This window comes from Pseudorca crassidens, chromosome 5 (assembly GCF_039906515.1).
Source record: "Pseudorca crassidens isolate mPseCra1 chromosome 5, mPseCra1.hap1, whole genome shotgun sequence".
NCBI lineage: Eukaryota > Metazoa > Chordata > Mammalia > Artiodactyla > Delphinidae > Pseudorca > Pseudorca crassidens.
In genome coordinates, this window is record NC_090300.1 from 84091334 (window position 1) to 84115910 (window position 24577).

General features: G+C 45.4%; 1 protein-coding gene across 6 annotated transcripts in view; it reads right to left on the reverse strand.

Annotated features, from left to right (window-relative positions):
* The window catches only part of PLA1A (phospholipase A1 member A), a 33913-nt gene continuing 9336 nt past the window's right edge, over positions 1-24577 (reverse strand). For 2 of the 6 annotated variants that reach the window (XM_067738787.1, XM_067738791.1), the window contains 9 exons: positions 23420-23597; positions 22786-22894; positions 21657-21758; positions 19121-19210; positions 9696-9863; positions 8229-8318; positions 4650-4758; positions 1087-1251; positions 1-409 (listed from right to left, as the gene is read on the reverse strand). In XM_067738787.1, the coding sequence (XP_067594888.1) occupies positions 325-409; positions 1087-1251; positions 4650-4758; positions 8229-8318; positions 9696-9863; positions 19121-19210; positions 21657-21758; positions 22786-22894; positions 23420-23597 (1096 nt within the window). In that variant the 3' untranslated portion in view covers positions 1-324. Of the gene's footprint in view, positions 684-1086; positions 1252-4645; positions 4759-8228; positions 8319-9695; positions 9864-19120; positions 19211-21656; positions 21759-22785; positions 22895-23419; positions 23598-24577 lie in introns of those variants that run through there. The other 4 variants (XM_067738789.1, XM_067738788.1, XM_067738792.1 and 1 more) reach the window with 4 other exon arrangements.

Here is a 24577-nt window from a genome sequence, read left to right on the forward strand (position 1 = left end):
TTCAGACATTCCATGGAGTTTTATTTGAAAAAAAAAAAGAGCCTTTTTCCTGTATATGTTTCTGTTGAATCCTAGGTACAGATGTCCAAGGATATGGGGCAATTGCAGTTAAGTATGAATAGGAAAGTTGAAATGGTGTCTCTGTAAGCTTCTTTAAATTCACAATGGAGATAAAGCTCTGTAAAATGAGCTCTCTCTCCTCTCTAAGGTAGCTAATTATGCGGAAAATAACCAAGACTTTTGTGTTCTTTCTTAGTAGTAATGGCTTAGAATAAGTTGAACCACCACCCCCAATCCAGGGAGATGTATCCTGCCCTTGTATAACTATATACAGGTTATTTTCAGGTCATGAGAAACAGTCTCACTTGCTTGTAAGTTCACTGGCTCAGGTAAGCAGACGGTCCTTCTACTGCAAGAGAAGAGCAACAAGAAGGTGTGTCCTCAGGGCAGGTTCCTGATTGGTCGGGAGAGAGGGCTCAGAGTTGCGTGCGCCTGTGTTTCCGTGATGTCAGGTGAAAGAATTCTACAGTCGTCTATGGGATGATTACTCTTGGATTACCAGGAGCCCACTCCTGTCCTCCGAGGGCCAGGTGTGGAAAGACTAATACTCTAAATGCCTACTAGAGGTGGGGTAAAGGGGACAGGGATTCGGGATCCACACCCATGACTGTGACCAGTGGAGGCTAAAGAAGAGGAAGTATGCAATGAGCAATGTTTGTTCCAATAAAATCTTACGGAGAAACTAAGTATAGCAGGTAATAAAACATATATGTATATATATAAATATATATTTTATATATATTGTATGTTATAATTATCTATACATATTTAATATATATATTTCAGATAAAATGGAGTTTCTTATATTAAAGTGGGGATGGGGAATTAAAGTCCAACCTCTTTGTCTTCTTAGCATCCCAACCCAAGATGGCCCTGCAGGAGGTTCAGGAAAACCCTGGGTCTTCTGTCACCTCCGCATCAAGGAAGCTCATACCCGTGATGAGATTGCACCTCAACAAGTGTCACATCTAAGGTCAGGATTGATCCTTGTGGGTGTGTCTGGGGCGGGGTGGATATGGGGCTTACTTGTCATGGACAGGCAAAGGAGCAGTGCAGAACATCCCGATAACGATAGTCCGGTCTTTTTTCCAAACTCGGTTGGAAGGCTGAAACTTGAGTTTCACCTGGTTTATCTGGCACTGAGGGCTGGGGTGAGCTATGATTCCTTTCCCGTGGCGTTGCTGTCTAGGTCTGTAAGGGAAAGGCAAAGTAACTTACTGCCGCACACGTTTGGCCTTTGCCTCCCCTTGGCTCCTAGGGGCTCCGCGGGTAGCCCGGTGAGTTAGTTCCTGGAAGGTGGGCTCCACGGTCCTCTGAATCACCCTCACCAGCCCCTCGGCCCACACCCTCACAGCTTTGAATGTGATGCAGAAAATAGGTGTTGCTTTTTGAAAGTGAATAAGTGCACCCTGCAGCGAAATAGTAGCCCTTGGATTTTCACATCTGGGAAAGGGTCCTAGTTAGTGAAGAACTGAATTCAGGTTAGGGAAGATCTGAATTCTGATTAGTGAATATCTTCAGTCTCAGGTCCATCTACCTGGAAGTGGAGGCCTCTTCCAGGATGTTCAGTTCCAAGAAGTTTGTGTGAGGACTACTCTATTTTAGACTGAGTATGAAAGTGTAGATGGAAACAAATGAACAAACAAACAACGGGCCTCGAAGCCAGACAGAGCTGCGGTGGAGTCCAGGTGTGGTCTCCTCCCAGCTGTGGCTTTGGAGTCACACAGCCCTAGGTCTAAGCCCCAGCCACCCCCCCATGCCCCGCCCCCCTGTGCCCTGCTCTGGCCTGTTCCAGTCCCCTCTGGGCTCAGAAAGAGGGACTGTGAGAAAGAGGGAGAGCCCGGAAGGCGCTGCTTTCCCCTCCGCGGTGGCACTGGGTGTTGTCTAAAGTGAGCATGGTTTCCCTTTCCTTTCTGGCCTCTTCATACTGATGAAATGTCTTCTTTGTGTACTTTCTAACCCAGGATTAGTCATATAGTTTGTTTTGTCCTTTTGAGGAAGATTTGGTAAAACTTTGTTTAAAAGCTGTCCCGTTTTCTTCCCTTCTCTCTCTCTCTCTTTCTTTTTTTTTTTTTTTTTTTTTTTTTTTTTAGATTTCAAAAGTGTTTTGAAGTATTTCAGAGGAAAAAATAAGAAGATTATTCACTTTAAGAGTCTGCTTGGATGGAGAGCTTGCAAACTAGAAGGGCTACAAAGGACACTGTGAGTGAGTGGCCTGGGGACTTGGCCCAGGTAAATTTTCTAATTGGAAGGAAATCTTGGGGTTTCACAAAGTTATAGAAAGTAGGGGAAAGACCACACATAAACCCCCTCCCTTCTTTTAAATTTCTGTTCTGCAAGAGGAAACAAGAACCAAGGAATTGAAGATAATCATGTTCTGATAGCCTTCTTCAAAACAATAATGCAAATCTCTTTGGGGAGAAAAAAGAAGGAATCTGTGGATGTCCATTCCGATCACTCAGGGAGCTTCTAACAGTGTAGTGGTTGAAGCCATACCTGGAGATTCTACTGCTACTGGTCTGGAGTGGGGCTTGCTGTCAGTATTCTTTAAAGCTCTCCAGGTGGTTCTAACAAGCAGCCAGAGTTGTGTGTCATTGTCATGATTCCTGCCAGTGTCGGCTCATCTACCAGTGGGCTGGAAAGGTGATAAAAACACCCTTGCAGAAGTAACGTGACCTTGAACTGATCTAATGAAAATTACTCAGCTATAATCTGCAAGGCTCACGTGGGCACCCCAAGATCTGTGTGGGTGTCCTGACTGCCTGCTGTCCTGTGCTGTGCGGCCTGGGTGAGTTGGAGCACTGCCTGGTGGAAGAGTGTCTGGGAGCCCAGACGGGAGCTCCTCCCAGCAGAAACTTGTCTTTCCCTGACAGCAGTTAATATCCATCACTGCAGCCTGAGAAATGTTTCCAAACCCAAATCTGATCCCATCACTCTCTTGTTTAAAATTCCCAGCAGCTCTCCAAACTGCTCTCAGGATAAAACCCCAAATCCCTACCCTGTCCTTCCAGGCGTGGCATGGTCTGACCCTGACTTGCCCCTCCAGCCTCCTCTCCCCATGCCTGGTCCCACTGCTGTCTGCTCCCCATGTCATATCTCACTAACCCCTGGTCTGGGGGGAAGGATCCTCCAAATCCTTCAGATCTCAACTCAAACATTGTTTCTTCACACTTGGTCAGGCTCTATCTTATTTGTTCTCGTAGCCCCTGCCACTGCTGACAATTGTGCATTTCTGTGTATGGGCACTGGTCACGTCCCTGTTTGTGCTCCATCTATCCCCCTGCAAACCACACTTCTCAGGCTCCCCTGCACAGGCGGGACGCTGCTTCAGGCAGTGATTTGGAGGAGCTGCATTTCCTCCCTGCTTCCCACTCCTGCCAATCATTCCCACCCTGCACCGCCCATCCCATTCCTTGTTCTACCAACACCACCTGGCTTTGTCCCTCGAGCTCTGGGGTGGAGTGACTCCTTTTGCTGATCTCTGCATTGCCTCCCCATCCTCCTTTCGGGTTTTCAGTTCTCCCCACACTTTTGTAATTAGCTCTTTGTGTTAATTTCCTTCTATGGGACTGCCTGGCTTGGGCTCTGGTTTCCAGGCTGAGCCCTGACTGAGACAGTGATTTATCTGATTAGTCTGTCTCCTGCTGGCTTGTGAGTAACTAACCAATGACTTTTTTTTTTTTTTTTGCAGTACGTGGGCCTCTCACTGCTGTGGCCTCTCCCATAGCGGAGCACAGGCTCCGGACACGCAGGCTCAGCGGCCATGGCTCACGGGCCCAGCCGCTCCGCGGCATGTGGGATCTTCCCGGACCGGGGCACGAACCCGTGCCCCCTGCATCAGCAGGCGGACTCTCAACCACTGCGCCACCAGGGAAGCCCCCAATGACTTTTTAAAGAAACATGCACCACTGCTGCTGAGTTCCTGTCCCCTGCCAGGCTTGCGGCTCCCTGCAGTTGAGGCTCTCTGCCTGCTTACCTCAAGCCTGGTCTCACCAGCTGCGAGGCCCAAGTGTGACCCAACAAAGAAAGGAAATCAGCCCCAGTTCTAGGGATTGGCACCACTCAGCATCAACCCTGCTGGTCCTCACCTTGCACTCATTTGCTAACTGACCCTCTGCCTGAGAGTCTATTCTAGAAACCCATCTAGTACTGCCCCCCTCTCCTCCCATCCCTCCGCCCAGGAGTAGGTGCTTCCCAGGCTCTGGCCAGCCCTCCCTGGGCCAATGGCTGAGGCCTTCCTACTTGCTGACATCCCTAATGACCCCTGCCTGGATTCCTGATGCTGTTTCCTATCAGGGACCCAATCCCCAAACTCTCCCCACCTGTTGGAACGTTCCATTACTGCTGTCTGCCTGCTTGTCTGCTATTGTCTGAATACACTATACTTGTACCCAGTACTGATCCTGAACCTGGAACAGTTGCCCAGCCTGTATCTGTGGGTCCATCTGTGGCAGGTGCCACCCTCACCCCCCTCCCCAGCTCAGCTGGCTCCACCCACCCATCAGTGATCACACAGTGCCTGTCCTGGCATATATGTGCATGTATGTAAATGGAAGGAGAGAAGCCAGCCATGTGGGACACTTACGTACATGGTGATCGTGACCGAGGAGGTGACACTGCTGCTAAGGAAGGTGACCGTGATGCAGGTGTCCTGGTTTCTCAGCTTCAGCAAGTAAAACTCCACAAGGCTGTGATGCACTAGGAAACCAAAGCAGAGCAGATAACTGGGCCAGAGGTCAGTGGGTGCAATGCACAAAATGTCCCAGAGAGCAGCAGGGCAGCTGGGAAATCTCGCTCTCGCTCTTAGCAGCTGTGTGACCTGGAGCAGATTACCTGTTGTCGCAGGTTCTCAGCTTCCTCTAGTGTAAATTGGGATAATAAATTACATACCCCACAGGTCTGAATGAGAATTAAATGCGTTAATGCATATAAAGTCCTTAGACAGTGCCTGTGCCTAGGAATCATTCAATACATGAGAGTTTTTATTATTACTTGTAATCCTAGAATGTGCCACTCTTTGGCACTGTGGCACTCTTTGTTACCAACGAGTGACATTATCCTGATGGTGTGATTTTGAAAGAACCAAAAAGGGTCTATCTTATACTAAACAATTAACTCATAAAATAGAGCAACGCCCCTCCCCCCCTTAGCATACCCCCTGTGTCAGGGAACCCACCATGTGTGCAGGAGATGACTACTGCCCTCCCTGTGGTGGCTGGGTGCCTGTGTGGCATCTCCACCTGCTTGGGCAGCACAGACACCGAGGCTCTCAAAGCCGGTATTTTCGACACAGACTGGCTGAGCAGCCTGGTTCACGGTGATGTCCCCAGACCTGCTGCCCCTTTGGCAAGAGAGGTTAAGAAGGGTTACAGCTTCCCCAGCACCCCATCCTTTCCTCACTAAGGGGTAAGCCCATCTGGTGGCACCATGCAGTGACTTCGGTCTCCGAACATTTTCACAGACTCCTTTGGTGGTTGGGACATAGCTAGAGCTCTGCCCTACCTGTACTTTTTCGTTTGTCATGTTTTATGGGTGAACATTGGGAGGAGGGACTAAGTGAATTTAAGGAGAGTCAGCTCTAAGTTGGAGGAGTGATGTGGTCCATCGGGGCTCATGGGGTTAGTAACAGGACTCACTGCCAAGAACCCACAAGAAGACAAGGGAGCGCTACGTGCTCCCCGCTCCACAGAGCGAAACGTCAGATGCCACGTCCCTTCTGTCTCTCTTTCTCAGTTGTTTATTACGGATGCAGATTGTTATGTTGATGGGCAAGGGCTGAACTGGAGTGGATATTTGCAATGTGGAAAAACGGCTAACTTACATAGCTTTAGGAATTTAATTCTCTGGGCTGAGTTTGATATATTATATCGCTTCTTCCTTTATCAGCATGTATCACTGATTAAGAAAGTTTCCTGAGGTTCTGCTTCTCTCTTCTCTGATTACCCTGAAAGCCCTAGGAGGGCCAGGTCTGCTAACATTTGGTGGGTAGGAGCTGGTAGTGAAATCCGACCTGCTTGGGGACATGACATGGGAAACAGCCCATGAGCCCTGGATGGTTTGCCAGGGGAAATGGGTCCAAGGCCAGGCCTGCTGCTTACTAGTTGTATCGCCTTGCCTAAGTCACTGAACCTCTCTGTGCCTCAGTTCCTTCATCTATAATCAATAACCCCCAACATCATCTCACAGAACATGATGAGGATTAAATGAGGTGATGGGGAGAAAACATTTCGGGTGAAACATTGCTCTACAAGAGAAAAGTAATATTGTGAGAAAAATGATTTTTTGGAGAAGATTCTCTGTCCATTCTGGTGCCTGCCTGGCAGAGGCCAACGGTGACTGCAGGCCAAGAGTGCTGGGTGATGGGAGCTCAGTGCCATGATGGCTTGGGAGTGGGTGAGAGCGGGAGTTGCCAGGTGGGCTACCCGGTGGGTGCCCCGTACCTCCCACCCCCAGGAGAGGATGGGTCCAGCTCTGATGCTCAGAATGGAAGGCTCAGAAGAGGCAGGTCCGCTGAGGTTTTTGAACAGACACAGCCATACTTCTGGGGGAATGGGGAGGGAGTCTCACAACAAAAATGAAACAGTCAGAAAATGTATGGCCTGGTGAATCACCCTTAGCAGGGACCTAAAAATGCCTTTAACTTCCAGGTGTTCCTCAGGCTCCCTGGCTATGCGGACAGAGAGGAGCTGTCGCGAAGCTGCCCTGGAGCTGGAAGTAGAAACGGGATGTCTGGTTCCTGCAGCCCCACCTCCGACCCGGACAAAGTCCTCCCTCAGGCTGACCTAACTGAGAAATACAGCTGAAAAGAGCAGGTTCTTGGAAGAGGGGACAGAGACACAAGTATGGAGGCAGATGATGACCTGGAAAAGGTAAAGGTTTTGGAGTCAGAAGACCTGGAGTTGAATGCTGACCTCTTCACCCACCCACGCAGCCTTGGGCACATCACCGCTCGGGGCTGGGTTCTCAGATGAGCTGATACATGTGGAAAGCCCACAGGTGACTCTTGTAACCCACTTTATTCCTAAGAAGTAGCCACGTATTCTCTCTGGCATGAAGTTAGAAACACCCCCACCTCATCTCCCAAATTCTCCCGTTGACAGAGGGAAGGGAGTTATTACTTACTGAGTTCCAGTCACTGTGCTGGTGATTGTGTACTATGTATTTTATTTTATCCTCACAATTGATTCTTTGAAATAGGTACTGTTATTTTTCCCATTTTCCACATAAGTCTATAGAGGTTCAGAAAGGTTAAAAAAAAACTTGTTCCTGATGACACAGCTGGTAAATGGAGAAGCCGAGATTCAGATCCAGGTCTGGGTGACCACAGAGCCTGAGCTTCGAGCTCTGTCTCACACTTCACCAGGCCCTCTAGTACCAGGAAGGTATAGCCACAAAGACCCCTCCACCAACCAACCAGACACCAGCTGATCAGAAAATCATTTAGAATTAGGTGATCATATAATGTCCCCTCCAAACCAGCATACTTCTATTCTGAACACACAATGAACCAGGATAACAGGATAACAAAATCAGGAAGTATAGTCAACCTAGTTAAGATGCAAATAGCATAGGGAAGGAGGATGGTTCAGCCTGTAATGTATGTCATAGATACTAAGAAGCCCATTTCTCTCACATTAAACATCTCTCACAATCGCTGGCATCTTAGCTTCAATGAAATGCAGTGGTTAGGAGCCATAGTAAACAGCTGGAATATGTATATGAAGGTTCAGTATTCCTCGTGGACCCCGACCTAGGAGGGCTGCCAGAGTGGGAGACACATAGGATGGGCAATAAGGAGGGGGAAATGCATGCAGGAAGGAGAAATCCAAAAGGTACTCCCAAATACCACTCCAGAGAGAAACTACACTGGAAGGCAGGTTTCCATGGTGGGGTGGGGAGGAATGAAGACCAGTGTACTGACAGTAAGGTAAGATGCCGCCAAGTTTTCATCCACAGAGCAGTGGTTTGGGCTAGCTCTGAAAAGTTTTGGTTCTATCTAAGACCAGTAGCTGCTGTCCCCCACCTCTCCCTTCCCATGACATTTTTGCCCCAGGTCTTCACCTCCCACTTCAGCTACCATGCTGGGCTGGACACAGCCCAAGACAGAGCCCTGGACTCAGCTGGACAGCACACTGGCAGAGCTGAGCAGCTCATTTGCCCGCACTCACCGCAATACGGAGCCGTGGAAGTGGTCAGGAGGTAGACCTTCACTTCCTTGGGAAGTGGCTCTATCTTAACACCACCTTGTTCCACCAGTCCTAGAGATAGAGAAGCAAAGACAGCAGAGCCCTGAGGAGGCCATTCCAGGGCTCCACGGCACCCAGCCATGTATCGATTAATTCATGCACCCATTTATTCCACAGACAACTCCACTGTATACTCATGATGCACCGTGCCCTGCGGTGAGTCCTGGGATACAAGTGACCCCATCCAGATGGGAATAAACATACAGGTAGACAACAAATACATTCTGCAGATTGTCTGGCCCATTCCCAGGGAGTATTTATAAGAAATTTGAAATGATGTCTTCAACTTGCAAAACAATCTATATGACAGTTGTTTTAGTGGCGTTTGTATCCTGTGCACTGGAGCACAGGGAGGTGCTTGAGCTGAAGAATAGTGGTTGGCAAGTCAGAGAAGGGCATTCCAGGCAGAAAGTACAGTCTGGGCAAAGGGACACAGGGTGAGGAAACATGAAATACTCTTGGCGGTATAAGTAGTTAGCATCCCTGTGGTGTTTGGAAAAAAGGGAAAGGCTAGCGAGAGATGAGGCGGGGCAGTGTGAAGTGGTTGTTAAACCGTCTGGTCCATCACATCTGTGGGAAACAGTGACATATGCCCGATGAGTAGGAAGTAATATTGATTCGCTTTATTATGGGAAACACCCCTGCTTTAACATTTTGTCAAGCTGATATTAATTTCATTTCTATAAGCAATGGCAGGCTGCTGCGGTTCTGAGTGGCAGCCAGGAGTGGGAAGTGGGAGAGTGAGGGAGGGGGAAGACCCATTTACACTACCCAGGCGTTTTCCTGGAGCCCTCCACACTGGATGACCCCAGGATTTTCACAGCCATGATCTGCACAGGGTGAGTTGAGGCTGGAGCCTCAGCCTTCCTGAGCCCTTCTCTCCAGACTGGCCTGGATCATCCACGAGTGTGCCCAGGCCACTCGGCAGTTAGGAACCCCTCCAGCCGGCATGAGGTCTCACACCTCTAAGGTGGGCACAGTGTGCCAGCCTTGGGGATTTACAGCCTATCAGGAATTGGAGAATGGCTGGCCTAGCGAGGAAGACCTATGGTGAGCATCGGGTCTGAGAGTGGGTACAGACAATCTGGACTATACCAGTGCTTCTGGAGAGCATCCTGAGGCTGGACTTACCTGCCAGTGCCTGTGTGTGTGTGGGGGGGTTGTGTGCAGAGCCAGTATGGCATCAGGCAGTGGTATAGAGGGTGAGGGGTGGGACGCAGAGAGCTAAACACCACCTTCCAGGTGAGGACAGGCTGAACGACTCATTGCTTAAGTTTTCTTTACCCTGCTCGGGTAGACCTCTTGACCATAGGAGATCAGGACTTAAAGAGGTGACAAGATTTGAACTTTCCCCAAACTGTCAAAGGAAGCCAAAGGGGTAGCGTTTACCGATCCTTGGACAGGAAAGCAGAAAAGGGTTGAAACAATCCAGACAGTGTCCAGCAAGGAAGACCTTGTAGCTGGTACAAGGAAAGGCCATCAATGGACAGGAACTCTCCAGGGCACTGATGTAGATGTGCACAGCCCTCATGTGATCACAGATCAGATAACTGTAGCCTGAACAGGGCAAAAAGAACACAACGAAGGTTTCAGTTCAAGACAAATGGAAACTCCCTCCATGCTACTTACTGTAATTTTATTGAATTTTATACTCCAACAGGCTATAAATACGTGGGATGTCCCTGGAGCCACATTTTAAAAATATTAATGAACATGGTTACTACAATCTCACTTTTCTTTTTAACTTTCCTGGGTAACTTAGTTAATTTACCAAGAAAATTGTTTACATACACACCCATTCTTCCACGATCATAAAAACTCTCTTTAAGAAAATGGGAACATACAGAGAGCTGGCGATCCCAACCCTCCCTCTCAAAACGGATATCTGTCTGCACATTTTTACCTTCTTCAGCATCATCCACACAACCAATTTTTTACAACCTCATTATACACAACCCAGCAACAAGACAATCAAGGGAGTCCCCCGCAGTTCACAGTCCATCAATGAAAGCCAATGCGTTAGACCTTCAAGATGGCAGAGTAAGACACGGAGATCAACTTCCTCCCCACAAATACATCAAAAATACATCTACATGTGGAACAACTCCTGTAGAACACCTACTGAACGCTGGCAGAAGACCTCAGACTTCCCAAAAGGCAAGAAACTCCCCACGTACCTGGGTAGGGCAAAAGAAAAAAGAAAAAACAGAGACAAAAGAAGATAGGATCTGCCCCTTGGGAATGGATCTGTGAAGGAGGAAAGGTTTCCACACACTAGGAAGCCCCTTCACTGGAGGAGACAGAGGGTGGTGGGAGGGGAAGCTTTGGAGCCACAGAGGAGAGCACAGCCACAGGGGTGCAGAGGGAAGAGTGGAGAGATTCCTGCACAGAGGATCGGTGCTGACCAGCACTCACCAGCCCGAGAGGCTTGTCTGCTCACCCGCCAGGACGGGTCAGGGCTGGGAGCTGAGGCTCAGGCTTAGGTCAGATCCCAGGGAGAGGACTGGGGTTGGCTGCGTGAACACAGCCTGAAGGGGCTAGTGCACCACAGCTAGCCGGGAGGGAGTCCGGGAAGAAGTCTGGAACTGCCTAAGAGGCAAGAGACCATTGTTTCGGGGTGCACGAGGAGAGGGAATTCAGACCACCACCTAAACGAGCTCCAGAGACGGGCGCGAGCCTCGGCTATCAGCACAGACCCCAGAGACGGGCATGAGACGCTAAGGCTGCTGCTGCAGCCACCAAAAAGCCTGTGTGCAAGCACACGTCACTATCCACACCTCCCCTCCCGGGAGCCTGTGCAGCCCGCCACTGCCAGGGTCCCGTGATCCAGGGACAAATTCCCTGGGAGAACACATGGTGCACCTCAGGCTGTTGCAATGTCACACTGGCCTCTGCTGCTACAGGCTCACCCTGCATTCCAATTATAACTACTGTACCCCTCCCTCCCCACAGCATGAGACAGCCAGAGCCCCCTAATCAGCCGCTGCTTCATCCCCTCCTGTCTGGGCAGGGAACAGATGCCTGAGGGCGACCCACATGCAGGGCCAAAACCAAAGCTGAACCCCAGGAGCTGTGCAAACAGAAAGGGAAATTTCTCTGTGCAGCCTCAGTAGCAGAAGATTAAATCCCCACAATCAACTTGAGGTTCCCTACATCTGTGGAATACCTGAATAGACAACGAATCAACAAAAAATTGAGGCGGTGGACTTTGGGAGCAACTGTAGACTTGGGGTTTGCTGTCTGTGACTGATTTGTTTCTGATTTTTATATTTATCTTAGTATAGATTTTAGCACTTGTTATCATTGGTGGATTTGTTTATTGGTTTTGTTGCTCTCTTGTTTTTATTATTATTTTATTATTACTTTTTAAAAATATATTTTTTTATTTTATTATTATTTCTTTCTTTCTTTTTTTCTCCCTTTTCTTCTGAGGTGTGTGGCTGACAGGGTCTTGGTGCTCTGGCCTGGTGTCAGGCCTGAGCCTCTGAGGCGGGAGAGCTGAGTTCAGGACACTGGACCACCAGAGACCTCCTGACCCCACATAATATCAATCGGCGAGAACTCTCCAAGAAATCTCCATCTCAATGCTAAGACCCAGTTCCACCCAACAGAGCTGGGCATGGCATAGGGCATCCAGCAAGCTCCAGTGCTGGACGCCCCATGCCAAACAACTAGCAAGACAGGAACAAAACCCAACCCATTAGCAGAGAGGCTGCCTAAAATCATACTAAGTTCACAGACACCCCAAAACACACCACCGTACACAGCCTTGCCCACCAGAAAGACAAGATCCAGCCCCACTCACCAGAACACAGGCACCAGTCCCCTCCACCAGGAAGCCTACACAAGCCACTGGACCAACCTCACCCACTGACCATAGACACCAAAAACAACAGGAACTATGTACCTGCAGCCTGCAAAAAGGAGACCCCAAACACAGTAAGTTAAACAAAATGAGAAAACAGGTATATGCAGCAGATGAAGGAGCAAGGTAAAAACCCTCCAGACCAAACAAATGAAGAGGAAACAGGCAGTCTACCTGAAAAAGAATTCAGAGTAATGATAGTAAAGATGATCCAATATCTTGGAAATAGAATGCAGAAAATACAAGAAACATTTAACAAGGAACAAGAAGAACTAAAGAGCAAACAAACAATAATGAACAACACAATAAATGAAATTTAAAATTCCCTAGAAGGAATCAATAGCAGAATAACTGAGGCAGAAGAACGGATAAGGGACCTGGAAGATAAAATAGTGGAAATAACTACTGTAGAGCAGAATAAAGAAAAAAGAATGAAAAGAATTGAGGACAGTCTCAGAGACCTCTGGGACAACATTAAATGTGCCAACATTCGAATTATAGGGGTCCCAGAAGAAGACAAAAAAAAAAAGGTCTGAGAAAATATATGAAGAGATTATAGTTGAAAACTTCCCTAATATGGGAAAGGAAATAGTTAAGTCCAGGAAGTGCAGAGAGTCCCATACAGGATAAATCCAAGGAGAAACACGCCAAGACACATATGAATCAAATTATCAAAAATTAAATACAAAGAAAAAATATTAAAAGCAGCAAAGGAAAAGCAACAAATAACATACAAGGGAATCCCCATAAGGTTAACAGCTAATCTGTCAGTAGAAATTCTGCAAGTCAGAAGGGAGTGGCAGGACATATTTAAAGTGATGAAAGGGAAAAACCTACAACCAAGATTACTCTACCCAGCAAGGATCTCATTCAGATTTGATGGAGAATTAAAATCTTTACAAACAAACAAAAGTTAAGAGAATTCAGCACCACCAAACCAGCTCTACAACAAATGCTAAAGGAACTTCTCTAGGTAGGAAACACAAGAGAAGGAAAAGACCTACAATAACAAACCCAAAGCAATTAAGAAAATGGTAATGGGAACATATGTATCGATAATTACCTTAAATGTAAATGGATTAATTGCTCCAACCAAAAGACACAGACTGGCTGAATGGATACAAAAACAAGACCTGTATATATGCTGTCTACAAGAGACCCACTTCAGACCTACAGACACATACAGACTGAAAGTGAGGGGTTGGAAAAAGATATTCCATGCAAATGGAAATCAAAAGAAAGCTGGAGTAGCCATTCTCATATCAGACAAAATAGACTTTAAAATAAAGCCTATTACAAAAGACAAAGAAAGACACTACATAATGATCAAGGGATCAATCCAAGAAGAAGATATAACAATTGTAAATATTTATGCACCCAACATAGGAGCACCTCAATACATAATGCAAATGCTAACAGCCATAAAAGGGGAAACAGACAGTAACACAATTGTAGTAGGGGACTTTAACACCCCACTTTCACCAATGGACAGATCATCCAAAATAAAAATAAATAAGGAAACACAAGCTTTAAATGACACATTAAACAAGATGGACTTAATTGATATTCATAGGATATTCCATCCAAATACAACAGAATACACTTTCTTCACATGTGCTCATGGAACATTCTCCATGATAGATCACATCTTGGGTCACAAATCAAACCTTGGTAAATTTAAGAAAATTGAAATTGTATCAAGTATCTTTTCCAATCACAATGTTATGAGACCAGATATCAATTACAGGGAAAAAAATGTAAAAAAGACAAACACATGTAGGCTAAACAATATGCTACTGACTAACCAAGAGATCACAGAATAAATCAAAGAGGAAATCAAAAAATACCTAGAAACGAATGACAATGAAAGCACGATGATCCAAAACCTATGGGATGCAGCAAAAGCAGTTCTAAGAGGGAAGTTTATAGCAATACAATCCTACCTCAGGAAACAAGAAAAATCTCAAATTAACATCCTAACCTTACACCTAAAGCAATTAGAGAAAGAAGAGCAAAAAAACCCCAAAGTTAGCAGAAGGAAAAAAATCATAAAGATCAGATCAGAAATAAATGAAAAAGAAATGAAGGAAACAATGGCAAAGATCAATAAAACTAAAAGCTGGTTCTTTGAGAAGATAAACAAAATTGATAAACCATTAACCAGATTCATCAAGAAAAACAGGGTCAAGACTCAAATCAACAGAATTAGAAATGAAATAGGAGAGGTAACAACTGACACTGCAGAAATACAAAGAATCATGAGGGATTACTACACGCAACGCTATGCCAATAAAATGGACAACCTGGAAGAAATGGACAAATTCTTAGAAAAGCACAACCTTCCGAGACTGAACGAGGAAGAAATAGAAAGTATAAACAGACCAATCACAAGCACTGAAATTGAAACTGTGATAAAAAATCTTCCAACAAACAAAAGCCCAGGACCGGATAACTTCACAGGTGAATTCTATCAAACATTTAGAGAAGAACTAAGACCTATCCTTCTCAAACTCTCCCAAAATATAGCAGAGGGAGGAACACTCCCAAACTCATTCTACAAGGCCACCATCACCCTTATACCTAAACCAGACAAAGATGTCACAAAAAAAGAAAACTACAGACCAATATGACTGATGAACATAGATGCAAAAATCCTCAATGAAATACTTGCAAACAGAATCTAACAGCACATTAAAAGGATCATACACCATGATCAAGTGGGATTTATCCCAGGAATGCAAGGATTCTTCAGTATATGCAAATCAACCAATGTGATACACGATATTAACAAATTGAAGGATAAAAACCTATAATAATCTCAATAGATGCAGAAAAAGCTTTCCACAAAATTCAACACCCATTTATGATAAAAACTCTCCAGAAAGTAGGCACAGAGGGAACTTACTTCAACATAATAAAGGCCATATATGACAAACCCACAGCCAACATCATTCTCAATGGTGAAAAACTGAAACCATTTCCTCTAAGATCAGGAACAAGACAAGTTTGCCCACTCTTACCACTCTTATTCAACATAATTTTGGAAGTTTTAGCCACAGCAATAAGAGAAGAAAAAGAAATAAAAGGAATCCGTATTGGAAAAGAAGAAATAAAACTGTCACTATTTGTAGATGACATGATACTACACATAGAGAGCCCTAAAGATGCTACCAGAAAACTACTAGAGCTAATCAATGAATTTGGTAAAGTTGCAGGATACAAAATTAATGCACAGAAATCTCTGGCATTCCTATACACTAATGATGAAAACTCTGAAAGTGAAATCAAGAAAACACTCCCATTTACCATTGCAACAAAAAGAATAAAATACCTAGGAATAAACCTAACTAAGGAGACAAAAGACCTGTATGCAGAAAACTATAAGACACTGATGAAAGAAATTAAAGATGATACAAACAGATGGGAGACATACCATGTTCTTGGATTGGAAGAATCACCATTGTGTAAATGACTATACTTCCCAAAGCAATCTACAGATTCAAAGCAATCCCTATCAAACTATCAATGGCATTTTACACAGAACTAGAACAAAAAAAATCACAATTTGTATGGAAACACAAAAGACCCCAAATAGCCAAAGCAATCTTGAGAAAGAAAAACAGAGCTGGAGGAATCAGGCTCCCTGACTTCAGACTATACTACAAAGCTACAGTAATCAAGACAGTATGGTAGTGGTACAAAAACAGAAATATGGATCAATGGTACAGGATAGAAAGCCCAGAGATAAACTCACACACATATGGTCACCTTTTTTTGATAAAGGAGGCAGGAGTATACAATGGAGAAAAGACAGCCTCTTCAATAAGTGATGTTGGGAAAACTGGACACCTACATGTAAAAGAATGAAATTAGAACACTCCCGAACACCATACACAAAAATAAACTCAAAATGGATTAAAGACCTAAATATAAGGGCAGACACTATAAAACACTTTGGGGAAAACATAGGCAGAACACTCTATGACAAAAATCACAGCAAGATCCTTTTTGACCCATCTCCTAGAGAAATGGAAATATAAACAAATGGGACCTAATGAAACAAAAGCTTTTGCACAGCAAAGGAAACCATAAACAAGACGAAAAGACAACCCTCAGAATGGGAGAAAATATTTGCAAACAAAGCGACTGACAAAGGATTAATCTCCCAAATATACAAGCAGCTCATGCAGCTCAATATCAAAAAAACAAACAACCCAATCCTAAAATGGGTAGAAGACCTAAGTAGATATTTCTCCAAAGTAGATATACAGATTGCCAACAAACACATGAAAGGATGCGCAACATCATTAATCATTAGAGAAATGCAATCAAAACTACAATGAGGTATCACCTCACACTGGTCAGACTGGCCATCATCAAAAAATCTACAAACAATAAATGCTGGAGAGGGTGTGGAGAAAAGAGAACCCTCTTGCACTTCTGTTGGGAATGTAAATTGATACAGCCACTGTGGAGAACAGTATGGAGGTTCCTTAAAAAACTAAAAGTATAACTACCATATGACCCAGGAATCCACTACTGGGCATATACCCTGAGAAAACCATAATTCAAAAAGAGTCGTGTACCACAATGTTCATTGCAGCTCTATTTACAATAGCCAGGACATGGAAGCAACCTACTTGTCCATCGACAGATGAATGGATAAAGAAGATGTGGCACATATATACAATGGAATATTACTCAGCCATTAAAAGAAACAAAAATTGAGTTATTTGTAGTGAGGTGGATGGACCTGGAGTCTGTCATACAGAGTGAAGTAAGTCAGAAAGAGAAAAACAAATATCGTATGCTAACATATATATATGGACTCTAAAAAAAAAAAAAAAAAAAGGTTCTAATGAACCTAGGGCAGGACAGGAATAAAGACGCAGACGTAGAGAATGGACTCAAGGACACAGGGAGGGGAAAGGGTAAGCCTGGACGAAGTGAGAGAGTGGCATGGACATATATACACTACCAAATGTAAAATAGATAGCTAGTGGGAAGCAGCTACATCGCACAGGGAGATCAGCTCGGTGCTTTGTGACCACCTAGAGGGGTGGGATAGGGAGTGTGGGAGTTAGACGCAAGAAGAAGGAGGGGATATGGGGATATATGTGTACATATAGGTGATTCACTTTGTTATATAGCAGAAACTAACACAACATTTTAAAGCAATTATACTCCAATAAAGATGTTAAAAAAAAAAGAAAGGGGAAGGGTTGGTGTGTAAGCACATTCATTGTATTATTATTAACAACAATAATAAAAATTGGAACCCACCTAAAAAAAAAAAAAAGAAAGCCAGGGTGTTGAGGTTCACCTCACCAAGTGACTGATACACTGAATTTGCCAAATGTCCCAATATAGCAGACACTTGGTTTTCTGGTTATTGTTGTTGTTGACTATTTTATTTTATTTTATTTTTATACAGCACGTTCTTATTAGTTATCTATTTTATACATATTAGTCTATATATGTCAATCCCAGTCTCCCAGTTCATCACACCACCACCACCACCACCCACCCCCACTTTCCCCCTTTTGTTGGCTATTTTAAAATTTGTAATAATTCACACTGAATGAATTTGCTGGGGCTAAGAGGTCTATAATGAGCCATAACTCCAGGGTTTAGGGTCTTCAGACTCTTCTTTCACCTTGGGACCCCCTCTCTGGGACCAGAACCAAGTCTGAGCTGCTTGCTGACTTTCCTTTCCCCCAGAGTTGGAACACTGTCTATGGCCGACCTCCTTCTAGCTATAACAGGGAGCTGGGAGACACAGATTGTGTCTTCCCTTCTCAGATTGTGTTATGAAGAAAAAAAAGTGGCCAATTAAAATGCCAAAGAAATTTTCAAAAGCCATTAAAATCAAACCATCCCATCTGATCGGAATTGCTGAAAAATTTTATGAATTGTTAAAAGAAACATGTTTTTGGAAAATCAGTAAAGTTGGTAAGTTTGGATTAGTGGTTACTCAACACAGTGGTCAAAAGAATCCTTAAAATGTTAAAATTTTGGTAAAGCAGGAAAAGGTTAAAAACATAGTAATCAAAAATCAAAATGAAATTCCCATATGAAATGTTGATAGGTTGGCTATATTCATAAGAATATAAGAAGACTACACAATCCTTAACGCTTAGCTGCTTTTTTTTTTTTTTTTTTTTTTTTGCGGTACGCGGGCCTCTCACTGCTGTGGCCTCTCCCATAGCGGAGCACAGGCTCCGGACGCGCAGGCTCAGTGGCCATGGTTCACGGACCCAGCCGCTCCACGGCATGTGGGATCTTCCCAGACCGGGGCAGGAACCCACGTTCCCTGCATCGGCAGGCGGACTCTCAACCACTGTGCCACCAGGGAAGCCCCAAAGCTTAGCTTTTGATAAATTTAAAATTATGCTAAGAATATATTCAATTAATATTTCCAAAAAGAACATTCCAGAAGAATACATTTAGAAGAGAAGAAATGCATATTCACTGAATGTATTCAAGAAGATTATCTTGAAAGCAATTTTAGAGAACTTAAATTTAGTTAGTTTGGGGAAATGGTCATGCACTGAATTGATCCTTCAGCTAGCTAGCTTTGGGCACATCAGTCTGTTTCTGCCACAGCGAGGTTCTGCAGAGGATGTAGCTACTGTGGACTCTGCCACAAAGTGGGGCCCAGGAAGAAGAGACGTTATTGGCTTGAGTGACGTTGGATCACAGCAGGGCCTAAGAAGTGGGGAGGGAGCCTAAATATGGAGCAGGCTTTTAATTTCAGGCACCCCTCCCCTAGAATACCTGGGCTCCAAAGACATCCATTTAATAAGTGCTGAGTAAGCTTGATGGGACACAGCAAAGGATACTGTAAGGAAGACCCCCTACGGCCCATACTGGCTGACTCAACACGAAGCCTGTTGGTAAATTCCAGTCTCTGGGGCAGCCATACATCAACTCTCTCTGGCTTTCTGACCTGCAGAAATGGAGGTGGGACAGCCGGGTTGGTCTTGGCCTCCGTTGACGTAGTAGTCCACATGTCCAACAGGAATCCGAATACCCAAATCTGCAAGGAGGCAGAACCCCGTTACCCTCTTACTGCAGGGGCCTATTTTCCAGGTCCCATAGCAGGGTCCACCGGCAGCAGAGCCTGAGGTCTGACCTTGGGGGCCCACCCCCTCTCTGTGCTGAATGGGTGCCCACTTCATTCCTAAGTGCTGGGAGACTACCGAACTAGCCCTCAGATGGTTTTCTAAACAGGTTTTGCCATGCTGAAAGGAAGCTAAGAATACATTTATAAGAAGATACTCATATTTGCCTAATAAAATCAAGAAAAATATCCCTTAATATAAGTTTTTATGAATCAGTAAATGTTATAATAAGTTCGGTAAATTTCCTTGTTGAATAGTTTCTATTTTGCTTCAAGTGATAGTTCAGATATGTGTGTGTGGGACCACATTTCCAGTCTCCCACATATTTTTGTGCTTTCATGACTGAGCAGAAATATAATCTGGCTACAAAGAGATGAGTTTGAGAGGCTGTAGCCTGCATCTCATCATTGTGACTGTATTTGATCCCTCAGACTTGGTCAGATTCAGCTGCCAAAGACCCTGATTTTCTTGTTCATATTATCAATCACAGTTGTAAGCAACTGAGCGTGTATTACTTGCTTAACGTCATCTATCCAGGGGTTAAGTGATGACCTAGAATTCATCCTCTCCCATCATCTGTCGGGTCAGCTCTACCTCCAAAATATATTTTGAGTCTTTCTACTTCTCTCCATCTCTACTGCCACCACCTTCGCCCATGCCACTATTGTGCCCCTCACCCAGGCCAGCACTGCAAACACCCTCCAGTGAGCCTTCCCTTACTGCCCACTGGCAGTCCATTCTCTGCCCAGCAGCCAGAGTATTCTTTTAAGGAAATCCAAATCGCCGCCCTCTCCTCACTGATCATAGAATAAAATTTAAACTCCTCGCCATGTCCAGCCTGGTCCTGCTCCCTTTTCTCAGCACATCACTCACTGCGCTCTAACCACGTGGCTCTTCTGCCTGTCCCCACCCACAAGGCTTTCATTTTGGCTGTCCTCTCCCCCTAGAGTGTTCTTCTCCCCGTTCTTTCCAGTACTGGCTCATTCTCATCCAAAAAGTCTCACCTCAAATATCACCTCCTTGGCCAGATTTCCCTCAATAATCCTATTTGAAGTAGACCCTGAACCTGCTGCTGAGTCACACTTCTCCCATATCCTCATTATCATAATCACAGGGTGGAATTATCTTGACTCCTCGCTTGTATGTAAGCTCCACCACGGCAGGGCCTTTACCCGTCTTTTTTCCTGCTGTATCCCCAACACCAGCACAGTACCTGGCACACGTTAGTGCCAAATACTTATTTATTGAACAAATTAGTGAACGAATGCTTGCCGACTAGCTTGTAAGTTCCAGGTGGGCAGGGATCTTATTTGGTGCCTTGTGCATTGTAGTATCCTCAGTGCCTGCTACATAGATCATAAAGACCGACTGAACAAATGGAATGCCTTTTTTTTTAATCACATTAGGAAGTGGCTCCAACTTTGAAGGGGACTGAGAGGCCTAGCACAGGTAATCAGGGACCCATGAATCACCTATTTAGCAAATTTAGGAATATAAGGCGTTAACCTTGTTAATTGACATGTTTAATTAACTTAATAGCTAAGCAGAGGGCTATGGGCTTTGGTTTCCTATCTGTGAAATGGAGGTGGCAAAGAGGGTTGAATAATATGATTGCATGAGTTTCTTCCAGAATCCTGAATCCGTGAGTCTTGAATGCCAAAAGAAGGCTTCTAGCCAAATGGAATGACACATGGCCATCTCTCAGTTGAACTGCAAACTCTTCTGGTCAGAGACAAATGTAATTTCTTCTTGTATCCAACACACTGAGCATGGGGCCTGGCACCAGACTCTGTGGGTGTTTGACGTCGAGTAGAAATGAGGAGGAGTGGCCGCTGGTCAGAAGAGCTTAATTTGGTCACGATGGATTCAGAGCTGGGGGTTCTTGACTGTGCCACTCATTACTGGAGGGGGCAATTCTCATTCTTCACTAGACTGAGGGCTGGCCTTATCCTCTGGGGAGGAGGGAAGTCCTGATAGGTCTGAGTACCTGCCCCAGGAGTGGAATGCCCCAATTTCCTGGGGCCAGGCATGTTCACCCTGAAAAAGCAGAAAGACTTTCCCAGGCAGAAGTGCCCTCTGAGTACTACCTCAGACAAAGCTTAGTGTTGAATCAGAGTGAGACTCATGACCAAACAGTTTTGGTCCACAAATGAGAATCCTCCTTTCTGCTGCTGGCTAAAAATAAAATCATTCATCTCCGTCTTCAGAGAATGACAGAGCTGGAAAAGACTTTCAAGATCATGCTAGTAAACTCCTCACTGCAACAGAAGCTTAGAGGGGAAGGGTCTCCTCCCAGGACCACACAGATAAATACCAGCCTCCTGGCCTCTGCCCTGTGCTCATTCCCCCACCCCAGCTCACTGTCCGTGTCTGTGTGGATGGCTTCCACAAAGAGGGCGTCCCCGGGGTCCAGGCGCTCCTCCAGGCTGGCTCTTGTGTACTCCGGTCCAGCAGGGTCCAGGCCTGCAAGGACAGACATGTCAGCCACAGGAAGCCCCATGGACCCACTGCACACCTACATGGGCAACCCTTCCGGTTCGGATCAGAGTCCCCCAACAAGGACCCAAGGGCGAGAGAACTAGCTCAGGACCACCTTTCCCAGGAAGCTCTACTCTGTTGTCTCTAACCTCTCAATGACCCAGTTTCTCTGGCTCTGAAATGTGCTTGCTAACACCAACCATTTGGCAAGGATTAATGTCAGTATTATTAATCCTCAGGTAGTAATAACAACGGCTATAATTTTTTGAGTAGTTACTATGTGCCAGGCCTTGTGCTGGGCCCTTCCACACTTTCTAGTCCTTACAACAACAGAGCAAAGTAAATATTACTCTCCCCAGGCCTTAGCTTGGATCCCTTTTCCTCCTCCTCCCAAAAAGCAGACTGTGAGACAAGGATTTAAAGTGCAAGTAGCTTATTTGGGAGAAAATCACAGAAAGCATAGTGAGGGAGTGGAAAAACGAGTCAGAGAACGAAAGAAAATTTTAATGAATAGATTATCTCTTTGGGTCTCCTCCCACTGAGGTCCCTCTGAAGGACTCTGTAGAACATGACTCAGAATTGTCTCAATGAAGTGTCAGGAAGCCAGGGTATTTACCACACAGCTCTGGTCCCTTATTGATTGAGGGTAGCTCCTGAAGCATAAAGTTCTCAGCACTTTGCAAGTATTTAGCAAAACTGTCTACAGGTGATTTCCATAGTGGGCCAAGGATATATGAGCTGTTACAACCCATTTTACAGTTGTAGAAACTGAGGCTCAGAAAAAAATACATGGCCTCTAACAGTGACATTAGAGATCATGCAATAACAACACAATACCATTTTATCCAAAAGGGCCACAATAAGTAAATTTCAGTGGTGATCAATGACTTGATCATAAGAACAAAGGCCCAACACTTCCCTCTGCCTGCCTTAGCAAAGGCTCTTCCAGGTCATGATCTCTCTCTCTCTCTCTCTCTCTCAACCTGAGAGGATGGGCAGGGAAGAATGTTACCTGTGATCTGTCCCAGCTGGCCTTTGTAGAAATGTCCTACCATGCCCCCCACATGGGCCCCCAGGCTGACACCAATGATGTGGATTGAGGACTCTGACACACCCAGCACCTAGAACGGGTATTTACAGTGAGTTACATTTGTGTCACAGCAGCCCCTGGCCTTACAAGGATAACACTTTGCCCTGAGGCATCAGAAGCAGAAGGTCTTGGGCATGACACACCAGCCACACGTGCTTTGGGAAAAAGTGCAGAATCTCACCCTGTTAACCACTTGCCCTCTCCCTGGGCTCCCCACCTTGACAACCCACTCACTTTCCCTTTGGTGTCCAAAGTATGTGAGGCATGACCATGGCCATTTCCTCTTGAGGACCTAGAAGAGTCAGCCATTGGCACCTCTGATGTAACATGCAGTGGCATGTTTTACAGAGGAGCAAGCGGGAGGCTCAGAGAGGTTCAAAAACCTGCCCAAGGTCAGCACTGTAAGCGGCTAGGTTGAGATTTGAACCGAAGACCCACAGACTACTGGGTGGCTCTGCTTCCACCTAAAGCTCCTTCTCACATGTCACTTCCTTCTTTCTGACCCCTTGCTCCCCCGTAAGCAGCCAGAACTCACCCTAAGCTCTTCTACACCTACCAGGAGTTTACGGAGGAAACGGGAGATCTCGAGTCCCAGCTTAACCACATTTTCCACGGCTGAGAAGTAGACACCTGTAGAGCCATAAACCCAGTCCACAGCGATCACGTTAGCATCTGCTGCCTGCAGAAGGGCACTGATGAATTTGTCAATCCAGGAAGGCTTTGTTCCTAAAGCCCTAGATGGGGGGCCAAGAAAAGATAGGAAAATTAGCTTCCCAGCCAGCATCCATTGTCATGGAAATTACAATGACATTTCTATAAATAGAACAAACCCAGAGAAAGTCACAAGTAAGGGGTGGGGGGTGGGGGGTGGGGGTGGGGAGGGTGGGGGGTTGGGGGTTGGGGGTGCTGGTGGGGGGGTGGGGGCTATGGGCACTAAATCCTACAACATTTTGAGCATAAGGAGGACATAATCTCAAAGTTAGCAGGGCTCCTGACTACACGTGTGGAGCCTGTGTGTAAATTATAAAAGAGTACCTTTGTTCCAGGTGGATGTAGCCTGAGGCCAGGGCTCAGAGCTCAGGTCAGAGTTCAGCCCTTGGCCCTCAGTCAGGTACCTCTGTGTAATGCATAGACCACACAAACCACTGCACTGACCCTGCTTGTGTTACTCATGGGAAAGAAAAGATAGCTTTGTGTATTAGAGTTAAGATTTGCAATCTTAATTCTCATTCTATAGTATAGGCACTTTCCTTGAGGATGTTTTCATTTACTCATTCATTCATTCACTCTTTCCTTCATTCAACAAATGGGCCAGGCAGTATGCTAGGTGCTTTGTGAGAAATAAAGAAAAATAAGATATATTCCTTATCCTTCTGGAACTTAGAGTATAATAGGACTTTTCTAGGAAAAGAAGAATAGGAAAAATTTCAGAGAGCTTTCCCAAGAGATTGGGAATGGGGAAGAAGTTTTCTCAATGGCCCAGAGCTTGCTTGTGTGGACAGGGGAGCCCAGACTGGGTGTATGCCAGGGAATGTGGCTTTGGGGCATCTGGGAGCGGGCAGCATAGTGAGGCTGCTGAGCTCTTCAGCTCCACTAGCTATCTCTGGGTTGAGGGCACACACTCAGCCTTGGGTAGTGGCTGAATGCAAGATTTGCCGGAGAAGAGACTTCGGCACAAGAGAGAGAAGGGATGCCTGAGGGAGGATGTGGCTGG